The sequence below is a fragment of the Streptopelia decaocto genome (genome assembly GCF_964273445.1).
Source record: "Streptopelia decaocto genome assembly, chromosome: 3".
NCBI lineage: Eukaryota > Metazoa > Chordata > Aves > Columbiformes > Columbidae > Streptopelia > Streptopelia decaocto.
The window spans coordinates 58106202-58120704 of record NC_138656.1 but is presented as its reverse complement, the minus strand read 5'-3'; the positions used below and the strand labels follow the sequence as shown (position 1 = coordinate 58120704).

Genomic DNA, 14503 nt, shown 5'->3' with positions numbered 1-14503 from the left:
GTTCTGCCATTTGCTTTTATAAACGTACATATCCTTATTAAAAAAGAGTCATTGTAATTGTAAAGTAAGGGCAGGCTCATGCAAAAAGGCGTGTAATGATTCCTGTGGGAGAAAGGAATTATTTTTTTTGACCTATATATAATAATCCATAACTGTGATATTTCTCGACCTTCTTTTGAGGAGCCCCTAGAGGCAGGTTGGCAGACTTACTATACCTGTGATCTGACCTCCGTTGCAACTCCTGTTTCTTCAAGATCATCCAAGTAAACACATGCAATAGTATTCAATAGGTACAGCAAATCAAAACAATCCAGTCCTGCAAGTGAAATAAAACCAGATGTGTCTTAAAATCTTTTAGGAATCTGTTAGAATGTCACTGTGATACTCACAGGGCTTCATCCTGCCCACTATGTACAGCTACATCCTACGGCTACAAGTTCAAGGTAACAGGAAATTGTAGGACAAGTGAAGCAGAAGAAGATTCTGTGTTAAGAAATGAGCTATTAAGCAGATACTCAGTTACAGTCTATGATCATCTCCCTTTGCTCTTGCTGTTTATTTGTTTTGCCTACACATACATTAGTTCCAAAGCAGACAGGGCTACTCTCAAGTGACTCACCTTCTTCCAAGTTGTGATTTCTCTAAAGATGGTGTAAGAAAATTACTTATTCAGCCTAAAGGTTATCCTGCTAAATTCTGCACCTGCAGCCCATTTCTCCTTCTACTCTTATGAAAGAAGATCACTGGGGAAGACTGAAGGCAGGTACAGGCTACACTGTGCCATCATGTGCAAGTTCTGTGTGTCTTCAGCCTATGAGTGTTATTGAAGCCTCTATCCAACATTTGATTTAGGCTGCAGGCCAAATCTTACTTTGATGATATCAACACCATGTATGTGACATTCACAGGTTTGGAAAATCTACCATAAAGTATGAAAAGTGGGACTTTTTTTCATCCCTCTAACTCAGAGTGTGCCTACCTTTCACCAGTGAGGTCCAGTGTTTCCTGCTGCTAAATGACCACATTGACACAGAGACCTTAATCACTTAGAGCAGGGATGTCAAACTCATTTTCACCAGGGGCCACATCAGCCTCACAGTTGCCTTCAAAGGGCCGAATGTAATTTAGGACTGTATAAATGTATATAAATGTAACTACTCCTGATGTGGCCCCTGGTGAAAATGAGTTTGACACCCCTGATTTAGAGGGTTTGATATTACTTAATTTGGATTTGCTGGTTGATGTGCCCTTTAGACCCCTCAAGGTTAGCCCAGTGTATTAAAATGGAACTACACCTGCAAGTGACCTAGTTACATACAGCACGGTAGAACTTTATTCCCTTGTACCTTTGGTTGTCCATGGGTCCCTTCCTGGGGCTTAGGTCTTGGTTTATGGGTTTTTACCTAGAAGTTAGGGATCTGCTGCTTGAGAGTTTGTCCTTCTCCCTATGTCACTTTTCCCTCAGCAGAAGTGTTTTTACTGCAACTCTCTTGGTATGGAGACAGTTGCTAATTAGATGTTTTGCCTTGAATGTTGAACTCTGTCCCTACCTGGGCCGAAACCTTCTTGCCACACTACAAGATGCTTCTATGATAATTGTATCATGTTGCACCTTGTACTGTGAAGGAGCATACGGGACAATATTATTTAGGTTTGATTCTGTTAATTCATTTTTCAACTCCAAGGAAAGGAGAGCTTCTGTTTTATTTCACAGGTGACTGAATCTTTTGCATATGGAAGAGATGGTGGAGTAGCAAGCTTTTATTATATATATTTGATAAATGAGAGAACTGGGAAACAATTATGAATAGAATAGTTTGTACACTGAAGTTGGAAGAACATAGCTAAATAATTTGATATCCCCTGAGCATTACTCAGAGACACATTATCTGAGAAACATCCTTTCTTGAAGAGTACAACTTTTTTTCTACTTTTCTCTCCTTTTTTTTTGAGTTCTCTCCCTTCAGACAGAGAGAATTTGAGCAGGCACATGTAGCTCATGCACTCTCTGTGCACTCCCTTGCTCTTCAGGAACCATGCCCAGGCAGAGCACACACAGTCTCGCTCTGCCTGTTGCAGACCATACATGGACTTTCAGGATCAAGGCCATGGGATAAGATGGGAAAGGCCGATTGGCTTTATTTAGCATTGCTCGAAAAGGTCACAATTCGTATTGAATTGTTATATCTAGACAGTGCTAAGAAAACCCAAGAGCTTGCCAGTACTACCAGAAGATACTGCCAATGGGTGTATGGAGTTGGTTGTCAGGGAACAGAAAAGAGCCAGAAATGTGTTGCTCCTTGTAATAAGAATGACCTCATGGTAACTAATATCAGAGCTTAATATGCCCCTAAAATAAACTGAGACAAATATGTTTATTTTAAATGGTTTTCTTGTTCCTTCTGCTTTTGAGTGCTTGAGGATGCCAAAAAAACAGACCCTAAGAACCTGACTCGGCTGCTCCAGTCGTGCTGGGCTACGTGTTTGAGAGCAAAAGACTTGATCTGCTCTCTTGTTCCTGTCTCAGATGCACTGGGAGCTGCCTCCACATGTGCCAAGCATGGACTTGATTCATTCCTTCATTCTTTGAGAAATCTGTTTAAAGAGCTCAGGTACCTTTAAACTTTCATTTGAAAATAAAGTTTCTCTTGAAGTGGCTTTAGGAGTGTTCTGTAGAATTGCCAAGAGAGAGCGTTTAGATGGCATAATTTGCTGAATCCTTCTTGAACGAATTTAAGAAAGGAATGTACACTGAGAATTTGGAATGAATTTGAGATCGATGCTGTCAGCCTTGCTGTAGGATTGCCACCAGCGATTCTCCATAGAAGGAGAGGAAGTTCCGAAAGAGATGTTGGCAAAGGCATAAGGGTGCGGAATGCTAGGACAAACCTTGACATTCAGAAGAGAGGAGTGGAGAGTTAGAGCATGAAGTTTGGTGGGCATTGACAGCCCTATCGATGAAGATGGGCAGGACTGAGAAACCAGAAGGATTTCTGAGGTTGCTGGTGGCGATGGAGCAAGAGAGACACAACGTGGCTGTGCTAGGGTGTGCTGAGGGTATGTATGTAGGAAAGGGCTTATGAATGCTTTTGGAAGTGAGCACTGGGGACAGAAATTCAATAGAGATCACAGGAATAAGTGGCTGTGGAAAAAAAAACAAGTGAAAAGTACTTGAAGTGAGTAAAAGAGAGAAACTAGAACCATGGGTTAAAAGAGAAATGGGTAAGGAAATGTGCAGCTCACAGGTCAGCAGCTTGAAAGCCGAACTCGTGCAAGTAAATGGGAAAAGCTGGGAGGGGGAGAGAGGGACAGGCTTTGAAATCAGAGTGGAAGGCTGATGGAGAGGTGGGTGATAGATGGAGACAATGCAGAGGAGGAGAAAAGAGTTGGAGACAGATCTACTCAGAACAGGAAAGAGTAGGAAGAGGGAGAAGCAGCAGAAATAGGCCAGGAGAAGATGAACATCCCCTGTACTTGACCCAGAAGGAGGATGGGAGAGCAGAAGTGCTTTTCAGCGAGAGAAGTCTGCATGGATCTGCAGCCTGTTAGGTCTGACATAGCCATTACGGACCATTACATTCTGGTTCCCCTCCACCTCCACATCCTCAAATGTTTCAGTCAAAGCAACAGTACAATCACAGATGACATGCATGGATAATACATTCTCACTTGCTTGTGCAACTCCTTAAAATACAGCTCAAGAAGGCATAGCAACCATTACTATATTTAAAATGAAATATTTTTTATAAAAATAGATTACTTCCAAAGATGACAACACCTTGCAGCAAATCAGCAGAGTTTCTGTCATTCTGGCTACCTGTACATAAACACAAATTTCTGCTAAGCTTTGTTCACCCCTGAGGATGCCAGCCCCATGTCATGCTGAGTATGTTTTGCATGTGACATTATTTGCAGCTGCAGTTTTCCAGGATTTGTCCTCTACCAACTGCATAAGCCACTCCATACCAGTAGCACAATCCTATGACCACATAGGACTATGACTGCATAGGACTATGACCTATAGAACTATGGATCTGTGACCAGCATCACCCAAATCAATGGAAAATAATCCAGTGTAAGAAACTGGAACAAGATGGGATGATTGCTGTTATTTCCTAACTGATGACTGTTCATTGAACTTATATTTTAGTATTTAAAATTTCTGAACAATGTAAATTCCAGGTGTAGGTGACTTAGGCCTGGCTGGCTGGAATTATAAGAAGCCCAGTTTTAATATGGCTGAGATCTTAGCAATTACGATTAGATGCCAAACAAGCATTTGAGAGGAAGGGAAGGGAAGGGAAGGGAAGGGAAGGGAAGGGAAGGGAAGGGAAGGGAAGGGAAGGGAAGGGAAGGGAAGGGAAGGGAAGGGAAGGGAAGGGAAGGGAAGGGAAGGGAAGGGAAGGGAAGGGAAGGGAAGGGAAAAGATTTATGAAACTGTGCCTCACATCAGTCAGTATTAGAAACCAAAAGTAGAACATATTTATCGTGGGTCATTGTGCTCCTGCCTCTGAAAGGACAGGGCTGGTCCTTACTTTATAACCACAAATGATTTGTTCATTCACGTTTCGAATGACTCAGCTGCTGTAAGCCCGTCACCTCCTTTGGGAGACATTCCACAATTTCATAGTTCTGAGTAAAGTTCTCACTTTCTGTGGAAAAGAGAATGATGCTAGGAAAGATCATGAAATAAAAGTGTAGAAAATGGCCATGTTCTGGTTTTTGGTAAAGAGTAGTCACAATGTGAACTGGCCTAGGAGTTGTTTGGGACCTAAGATTCAGACTGCCTTTTTGCCACTTACTGGAAACCTGAATGGCACAGGAGATGTGGGAGAGATTTGCTGCTGCAAGAAGTAGCCAGAAAGGAACTGCCGTAGTAGATCAGAGTAATTCAGTCATGTACCCAGGCTCTAGCTATAGCTAATGTCAGATGCTTCAGGAAAAGATTTAGCAGACCATTTTGGAATAACCAGCCTATAAGGGACGTTTTCTTCTAAAATCTGTGTCAAAAAGCAGATGCTAGGATCCTTCAGTCTTGACAGTTTACATACCTTATACTGTTTGAACTTAAGCATAACTGTAGGCATCCTTATTGCTTCTACAGTCAGCTGGTTCAGAGGCTTGCTAGAGTTGCGTAAAAGGGGCCAGAGAAACAAGTAGACTTGGAAACTTGTATAATTCAATCATTTTTTTAATAGCTTGATTTCAGTGATGTATCACTGAAAGATAGGGTAGAGCATTCCAGAGGTTAATCATTCAGAAGGATATTACCATTTTCAGATTTGAATTTCTTGTCTCTGAATTCTATTGAGGTGCTTCTTCCAGTATGAAGAAGAGCACTGCGAGCTCCTCCGCCATTTTATGACATGCATCATTACTCTATGTCCTCTCATTCACTGCTCTTGAAAAGTTACACAGCCTCTCACCTCATAGTCCCTGTTTCCAGAACATGTAGTACTGATTGTTGTTTGGCTGCAGATTTCGCTGAAGGACTCAACTTGGGCAGGAAGTGGGTCTCAAAGTTCAGACCAAGCTGTGATGCTTGTGCAAGTACATGCAAACTCCTGAAGCCGAGAGCGGCCGTCATGCAGAAGCAGCCATTTTCTGCAACATCTCCCATTGCAAAATCTTCAGGTGTCATGGTTATCTGCTGGTATATCCACATGCTGAGCTTGCTTCCACCAGGACTAAGTGTTACACATGCTGTTGTAACAGCTGCATTTCTCAAAACAACAGGCAGAGCACACATAAGTCGCAAGGTTCCGACATTTTTTTATAGTTACTTTTCCTCATTAACAAAGAATAAATGTGTATGTATCTTCTCTGCATAGTTTTCATTTCCTCCTGATTACATTGATAGGAGAAATATCCATCATCTACTGTATACTAGAAGTGGAAAAAAGCTACAAAGTCACATTTTGACAGATTTTTTATGAAGAAGCAATATTGTGTGCTTTCAAATAGATTTTTCAGATTTCTATACCAGCTGGTTGAGAATTTTAAAAAAACACCACTTTTTTTAACAGACATTTTAATTTGAATACAATGTGTAAATCTTTCCATTCCTTCTTTTCTTGCCAGTTCTAACAAATGGCTAAATGAGCTCGATGACACATTAATCTTTGAAAACACACGATTATGTCTACATGGGCTGCCATGGAACTGAAACACAGGGAGGATCAAGTTAATTTTATCCTCTCAAAAGTAGCCAGTCCAGTTTCAGCTTAAACCTTTTCTCCTCAGTTTATTTTTATCTAAACGACCCAATTTTTTATACCTGTTCAATAACAGGGTCTTAAATTTGGTCTAGATTTGCACTCCTAAGTAAATCTTAATGCATGCTTCCCTGTGCTTATCTAATAATGAGGTTGGACAGGAATAATGACTACTAGGATTGCAACATTGAAGGCATTCATTAACGTTAGTAATCAGCAGTCTTGTGTGGAAGCTTTATGCCTACTGTTGATCAGCCCTTTATTGTGTGTCGTCGTCGAGATAGCTTATGTTCCAGCAGGAACGAGCCCGCTAAGAAAGGCCATCAGGTGAGGTTTCCATGGCAGCCGTCATCACTTTCCTGCTCCTGTTGGTGGTAGAGACAATGCAGGAGCAGCCAGTGTGTCACTGCTCGGTGGAGAGGAGGCTGATATTGCTCTGTCCCATTGTAGCGAGCAGCATGGTACAGCTCATTCTAAGGAAGATGAGGGTGGCTGATCAGATGGGTTTGTGACCGTCGTCTCCCGAGTGGTGCTCGGTACGTCTGGTGCTCAGGGCCTGGGTTCCTGCAGTGCGGCTGCCCCGGGGACAGGCGTACAACAACACCAAGCACAGGAGCAAGTGCCACCGAGCAGTGAATGGGCTCCTGGGGTGGGCGGCGGGGAGCAGAGTGCATGAGCAGTGCTCAGAGACCCCGAACTAACCGGGGATACTTCAAACTAACTCGGGAGCTCATCTGTGACTCATTGGTTGGATTTAGAAAATATTTCCTCTTTCCAGCATAAATGCATTCTAATAAATGCTACCTCTACTTGGTTCATGAAGTTTGCTACATAGGTGCATTTTAGAAGGTCTGTTGAAAAGTCCCTCTATAAAGGTGCTTTATAGTGCTGGGCAGTTTCATCAAGGAGTGAAAAAGGAGCACTGGCTTTTTTCCAAGCTTTTTCCTTCGAGCTTGTTTTTCACAGGGTAGTCAATCATAAAACGAAAGCAAATGAAACTGAAAAACATTGGGTAATAATAGACACTCCCTGCTAAGCCAGCCTGGGAGTTGAGGACATCCCATTTCTTCTACCTAACTGTCCCGTCTTTTTCTTTGATCAAAAGGAACACGGTATCCCCCTGTTACCATGGGTTACATAGGAACCCTTGATTTTTTTCACAGATGCCTTTATCTTGCCAGGTTAGTTCTGGCACAGAAGAATATTGTGGAAAATAACTGTAAAGAGCAGAGACCATTTTCCATATGTGAACTCATTTGGAGAAAGGGTTTTTTATCTCCATTTAGATCATGCAGATTAATTTAATGACACATGTAAATTCCTACATGAAGTGTCCAACTGTTAAGGGTTTGGCTGTAATGAATGTTTTTCTAAGGAGAACGCAAGCTATAACAACCATGTACATTTCCAGGGTGATGCAAAACCGTTAAACAGGGATTCTGGACTCTCTGTGTGACAGGCACTTAATGTGAACAGTTTGGGGCGAACTTCTGTGACTCTGCGCTCCAGGAGCCTATGACTGTTGATCTAGTGATCAAAAGTCTTCCTTAAATGAACAGAAGTATTAGCAAGTGAAGCGAATCATATGGATGTGGAAATCCCCAGCAATAATAGTTCGTGCAGCTGCTGAGTCTTCTCTATCTGTGCTTCACTGTGCACTGCTCTCCCAAATTGATGGCTCAGAAAGAAGAGATCTACATTCTCAAGGAGAGCCCAGCAGTTCATGGGCCCCAGCCTGTCTCCGCTGAGCACTTTTCCCAGTTTCCCAATTAGCTTCCACCTACTGGAACGTGTGGACTTGCTCTGCTCCCTCTGACTTCACCACTCACCGTGTCAGATCTCAACACAAAACCTGTCGCTTGAGAGGGTACAGGTGCCCACTGCGGTCACACCCAGAAAAACCACGTACCTGGAGCACTTCTGCAGAGTGCACTGCCATAAAGCTGACACCCTGTCTCTTGACTTAGCGTACCAACAATCTCCAGTGTAACTGAGTGCTAAAAATCTCTGTGTTACCAGCACACCACCGTCATCCCTTTTCCTGTATTGTATATTGAGCGTGGAGCTGGGCAGAGTTTCACTGATTAGGTGGTTTCTTTGTTTTTTTTAATGTATATCCTACCAAAAGAAAAATTGTTAGATCCCAAATGATACCAGGCAACTGAAAGAAAAGGAGGAGCAACCTGAAACGCAAGTGCTGAAGAAATTATTCTCTCAAAGATAAACTGAACCTTATGTTTCTGGCAAACCCAAAAAATGATGCACTTGCCAGGTGTAGTGAGAAGCAGCAGAAACACATAAACGTGTACAAAATGAAAGAAGGATGTTGCAAAAACCAGAGAGCTGGGCTTTGCAGGAGAGCATGGGAAACACTGCTCTTTGGATGAAGAACCTGTTTGGAACAGAGGGTGCTGCAGTTTCCACACTGCCACACAAAACAGCGGTGTGTACTCCTCATAAACATAAATGCAGCAAGGAAATACCTGTCTACATCAGAACATGAAAACTGGCCAACTGCTCCTAACACATTTAAAACAAAACTGTAAGAATGTGGGAATTCAGTCACAGATTCATCATTTGTGATGCCTGTTCTGGGCGAGTGTCATCCAGGTGCTTGGTTCAGTTGCAACTTGCAGCCCTTTCAAACAATTGCTTTTTAGGTTACAGTAACTAAGCCTGTAGCCCAAGCTACTTTTGAAAAACAGGGCTGTAAGAGTCAGTACTTGCTATTTTTGTTTTGTTTCAGGGTGTGCTGGATTCACCATATTACAGGAGTGTGGGTGTACCCAATTCTTGAGCACCTCAGCCCAGGTGTCAAAATAATCTTCTTTGCAGCTGCGGCTGTAGTAATTAACGTATTGTACTTGGTGGGAGAGGTCCTGAACAACTACATCTGGGATACCCAAAAATGTGAGTACTGTTCTAGGAATATTAACTGATGAAATACAGAGTCAGGACTGAAAATCAAGAAGGTTTTAAGCTTGCTAAAACAAAGGAGAAAGACAGAAGTTCCAATTGAAACATCTTGCTTGCTTGTTCTTAAAAGCAGCCAGATGAACAGAATGGCTGTTGGAGAGCATGATGAGCTATGAATATGTGTTCTGTTTTATAACTTCGAATACTAATTTAAGAGCTGTCGGCAATTACCTGAGAGGTTTACAACCCATTGGTTTACAACCCACTTATTAGCTGATGAACCCATTAAATGTAGCTAGAATGTAGTTCTGTGGGAATGATGTTAGTAGTAAGCTTAGCTTAGAGATAAAATATATTCTTCTATTATTTTCAGGTGTAAAGGTGTTTTCTGCTTATAAATTTACTCAAGGAAAAAGAATATGTTCATGTCAGTAAAATGACAGGAATCAAAAATCACCTTAGTGCAGGGTAAACATAACTGCAGACTCTACATCATCTACCCTGCCTCGGTCACCCTGTAGAGTAGAGTAAAAGGGAAAATAAGACAGAAGCAAGATTAAAAGTAGATTCCTTTAGTCTGTGAAAGATGTTTTTCATTATCAAATTGCCTGAAATGTGTAAAATAAATTATGGAAAAGCCACCTCGCTGTTCCACAGCATGCATAACAAAATCCATGGTTCTTGTGACCCTCCACCCTAGAGGAGCTAATATCAGTCGGATCATTCTTCCAACCTCGTCCGAGGTTCACCATGTCATTATTATGCCCTCCATCATTTCCTCAATTTGATTAAAGAACATTGATCCAAAGTCCTTTGTGGCTCAAGCACTTGCAAAGCAGAGAATGCCATGAGTCACCTGCTGGTTTGCTGTGCTTGAAACACTTTGCATGAACCTAACCTGGAGTGTATGGCAGGCACACCACAGGCAGCAGAGATGTAAAATAATGCCAGTCTGCCACTGTGTGAGACTTGGGAAAATATTATTTGAAAACCATACATTTAAAGGGGGCTTTGGGGCAGTTAAGCTTGCAAAGCAAAGCAGTCCACCATGAGAAGATTTCTGGGGTGAGAGGGGCTTGTTTTGGGCTTGGAGTTTTTTCCTCTTCCTCTGGAGATGCATTAAATAAAATCTCACTACTGACAAAATGATTTGCAGTTAGTTTTTCCAAGTTAAACCACAAACATGGTAGGAAAGGAAAAATTTGCCCTTTGTACAAGCCAGTGTCTGTCCACAGTTTTGAGGGTGTCTGCATTCCTGCCAAACTATTTGATGCATCTGCAGTAGAGTGCTTCAGAAGAGAGGAAAGAGGCTCTTTTGAAAAGGCAAATAAAACAGCTCATTTAAAAACTATTGGAAAAGTTCCTTCCAGCAGAAAGCAGAAGACTCAAGATTGGCTCTCAAGCAGCCTTGTAAACCCACTGTAATCTTTTGGACGCAGCCTCTTGTTTTGGTTGTTAAACCTTCAAGAATGGCTCTTCCATTCCATGGGTTTGCCAGCAACACCCAGGGCCATTGTACTTGGGCTGCTGGCAACGCGCAGCCCTATTTGTTTCCATGTTGCTTCTTTCGGCAAGGCAGCTCTGTAGTTGTGCTTTCTAACAGCAGATGGGTCCTATTGTTTCCCATATTGGATTAATTAACTGTTTTTCAAGTGGCTTTTGGTGTACCTGCCATCTCTGTGTATATTTCACTAGCAGGTGATCTTACTTGTGACTGGATTTTCCTCTTAGCATTCTCAAAGATTGCTTCTCTTTCGCCTCCAGTCCTCGGAAGTCTTTCTTTTCCAGTGTGCAGCAGGCCTGAAAACCTCCAAAAGAAATATTTGTATTTGAGATGTCTCGCAGAGAGGGGTTAGTCAGAAGAACAATACTTTTGTCAGATACCAATAGTAATTCATTGTCCGGGAACAGGCATATGAAATAGCTGAATGTTTTCATTGCCAGAAAAAACACAATCTGCTGCCCAGCCCAGACTTTGCTCAGCATAGAAAAGAGACAATTCCTGCTGCAAGGATAAGTTTCTTAAGGAGCCCTATGCTCAGCCCTTCCGATATCACTGAAAGACATGGCTGTTACAAGAAGAAAGATGCACCCTGTCAACAGTAATTGACTCTTCATTCTCATACTCTCAAAAAAGGGAGATGTACTTGCAAATATTTAAAATTCCAATGTTGAAATGGAGAGGGGGTTAAAGTTAGTGAATTCTGAAACACAATTTTTAAAGCTTGCTTTTAAATAATGTCAGCTGCTTTGCTTCAGCTATAATAACATCTACTTCAATTTGGTTGTAGGTGAGCAGGGGAGGTGAGGGGACGGACTGTTCCCAGACCCCTGCAGCATCCAAAGGCTGAGTGTGCGGCAGGGGGTGCAGCTGATTTGAAAATGGTCTGGAGGGAGGGAGGGTTGTGCAGTTCATTACTGGACAAGCACTGCCATCAGGTGTGCAGATGCTCCTTTCATTCACAGCAGGTAACACATGCAAGAGCATGTGGGCAAGTGGGGGAGAAACAACAGCAATAAAGGAAAAAAAAAAAGAATGCATTAGAAGAACCTCTCTAAGTAAACGCTTCATTTTTATTCACTGAGAGATGTTTAAAAGCTGCTCTCCGTATGTTTTCAGGTAGTGAAGAAGGAAAAGAAAAGCCAAAATTGGACTGAATGATAAAGGCAACATGGAGGAGTGTTTATGGCTCCATGGAAGATTTCTCGTCCCCCACAGAGGTTGGCTTGGAGAGGAATCTTTTGGAAAGGAGGAAATTTGATGGGCCGTCTGCTCAGTGCAAGGATATTTTGGGGTTTTATATGGAGGGAAAATTATTTTCACTAATAATAATGTTTCAACCTCCATTCCTATTTCTCCATGCTTGCATGTGACATACACACATAAGATGTATATTGATCTCCATGGCATTCTCAACATGCGTTTCTTGCATCAAATAAGTCATTAAATCATTAAGTCATTAAGTCTTTTAACTTCCACCAGGAAGAACAATGAATCTGGTCTCTGTATTGTTTGAGAAAAGCTTAACCAGATAGGTCTAATACGGAGAAACAGAACAATCCTATATATTTCAAAATACAGTGTAAAAATACGATAGAAGTTAATTGCATGAATGTATACAAAGAATTCAATCTGACTGAAATATTAATGTAACACTATGTAACAGCTGCCTTAAATCAATGATGTTAATAATTTTATCCGTCCAGTAAAATCTTATTTGCTGTGTTAGACTATCTGAATATGATGCAACTTTTCTTAAATAGGCCTAAATAAAGATCAAATTATCCCTGTTTTTCTGTTTTTTCATGTTAATTTTTGAAATTCTAGATGGATTGATGGCATTCGAATGATATCTTTTCAGATTTTCCAGTGTCAACTGTAGATGATAGTACTTCTACATGAGGATTTTTCTTCTTGTTTTCCTAGTACAAGACCCGAACCTGCATTTTCAAGGTGTAAGTTCACAGTAAATGGGCTGAGCTGTTAATGTTTACCAGAGAGAGCATTTAAGTCTTACTTCAGGAAGGCACATAAGCAAACATTTAAAGTTAAACCTATGTCTGTTCGTATTAGGAGTTCAGTTGCAAATTACTAGCGATCGTTTAAACTTGTCAGGATTCTGTTTAATTACCAGACAATCAGGAAGGAACTCTAGTAGGCAGAAAACTTGCATAGAGTTAAAATGAATTGAATTCAATAATTTTCAGGAAGAAATTAATTATTAAAAACTAACTTTAAGATCCAGAAGTCTTGATATTCACATCACATATTCATTAGTGTCTTTAGATGTATTTGTTTTAACAGATGGCAGAGCACTTCAAGATGTGTAATGTTAATGTGCGATTTTTATTAAAGGAATTTCTGCAGAGTTCTAATATGGCTTAACATGTTTCTGCTCTGGAACAGTCCGGGGGAAACTGATCTCGTGCAGCTCATGACACGTCTAAATGTATTTATGTATACACTATCATAGAAAATAGTGCACGAGTTCAACGGTGTGCTTTTTGGTTTGTTTCCTTCAAAAACAAAGCTTCTGTGATGATACAGTCTTTGTAACTAATTGTACTCTCACTAATTTTTAACTTGTTGACCAAAGTTACAAGGATTTCCAAGCTAGAAAGATCATGGAAATAAATGACCAGATAAAGAAGAAGGAGCTGCTCTGATGGTCCCACAAAGGGAGAGCACAGGACACACAAAACCAGCAGAATTTGTAAGTAAATGAGCTGCAGCCGTGTAGCCTTGTGTTGGGGATATTATGCTCTTCTGGACCTGAGCTGTGCGTGACAGTGACAGTGCAGCATCATTACTCTGTCTACAGATAACTAGGGCTTGGTTGTAATAGTGGTTGTTGCTGGAGCTGTAAGATGTCTGGTACTTGCAACAAGCTTTCACAACTCAGGAAGGAAAGAAAACGTGGATTCAGTCATGTTTAGCAGGCTGCGACCTGTTTGAAGTCAGTGCTTCTGAAAGCTGTGGTAGCACATGGAAGTACTGGTGGACAATGAACGTGGTGAGGAATCTGTCTGTACTTTCCAACAGCAGCAGCAGCGGTGACAGATGTCACATTGTGAGAGATCATCAGCTGTGGCTTAGGGTGGGAATCCCAAAGCAACAAACTCTGTTGACTTGTCTTTTGAAGAACTTGCGTAACTCGTGCTCTGCTGTTCAGTCTAGGACATTTTTGCAATTTTTTTATTGCACGGGGATTGTTTCCTTCACTGAATTCAATAATTCATTCTAATGGAAAGAATGTGTTAAATAAAAATTAGGAATGCCAGAATGCCACACAGCTGTACACATTCTGCTAGAGCACACTCTACACATCTTTGCTGTATTTATTGCACCACTGAATGGCTGAGACTGCAAAAACTGGCTGTTGATGGAAAGATTCCTATTCCTTGCCAAGTTTAGCACCTGTACAAGATAAGTTTTTCTTCTGATACTATGTCATTTTAGGTGATACTGGAAATGTAGTAAGAATATAAAGAGAACGGAAACATCAGAGATCAAAATTGCATAGCTGAATCCACAGGTAGGTGTGCAAGTGAAAGAAGAATACCTGTCAGAGGTACAGCACAGGGACGCTCAAAATTGTTATCCCTTGTATCTGTGAATTTATGAATATTCAGCACCTCAGAAAAATAGACTACCAAGCTTAGATCTCAGGTAAGCCCCTGACGTTGACAATGGTAGCCACAGGCATTGTGTGTGGCACAAAATGTGATGGGTTTCATTTGGTTTGAGGACATTTACAGTATTCCAAGAAGGTTTGAACTCAGTTTGTCTTCTCAGATCTCAAAAGGTTCTCCACCTCCTATGAGCTTTGAATCATCGTATTTAAAGTAAAAAATATTTTAGAGCATTAAAT

General features: G+C 41.3%; 1 protein-coding gene across 1 annotated transcript in view; it reads left to right on the top strand.

Annotated features, from left to right (window-relative positions):
- Positions 1-12424, top strand: part of AIG1 (androgen induced 1) — a 120574-nt gene extending 108150 nt beyond the window's left edge. The window contains exons 5-6 of the mRNA XM_082047336.1: positions 8962-9125; positions 11752-12424. Of these exons, the coding sequence (XP_081903462.1) occupies positions 8962-9125; positions 11752-11789 (202 nt within the window). The 3' untranslated portion in view covers positions 11790-12424. The remainder of the gene's footprint in view (positions 1-8961; positions 9126-11751) is intronic.
- Positions 12425-14503: the final 2079 nt, after the last annotated feature.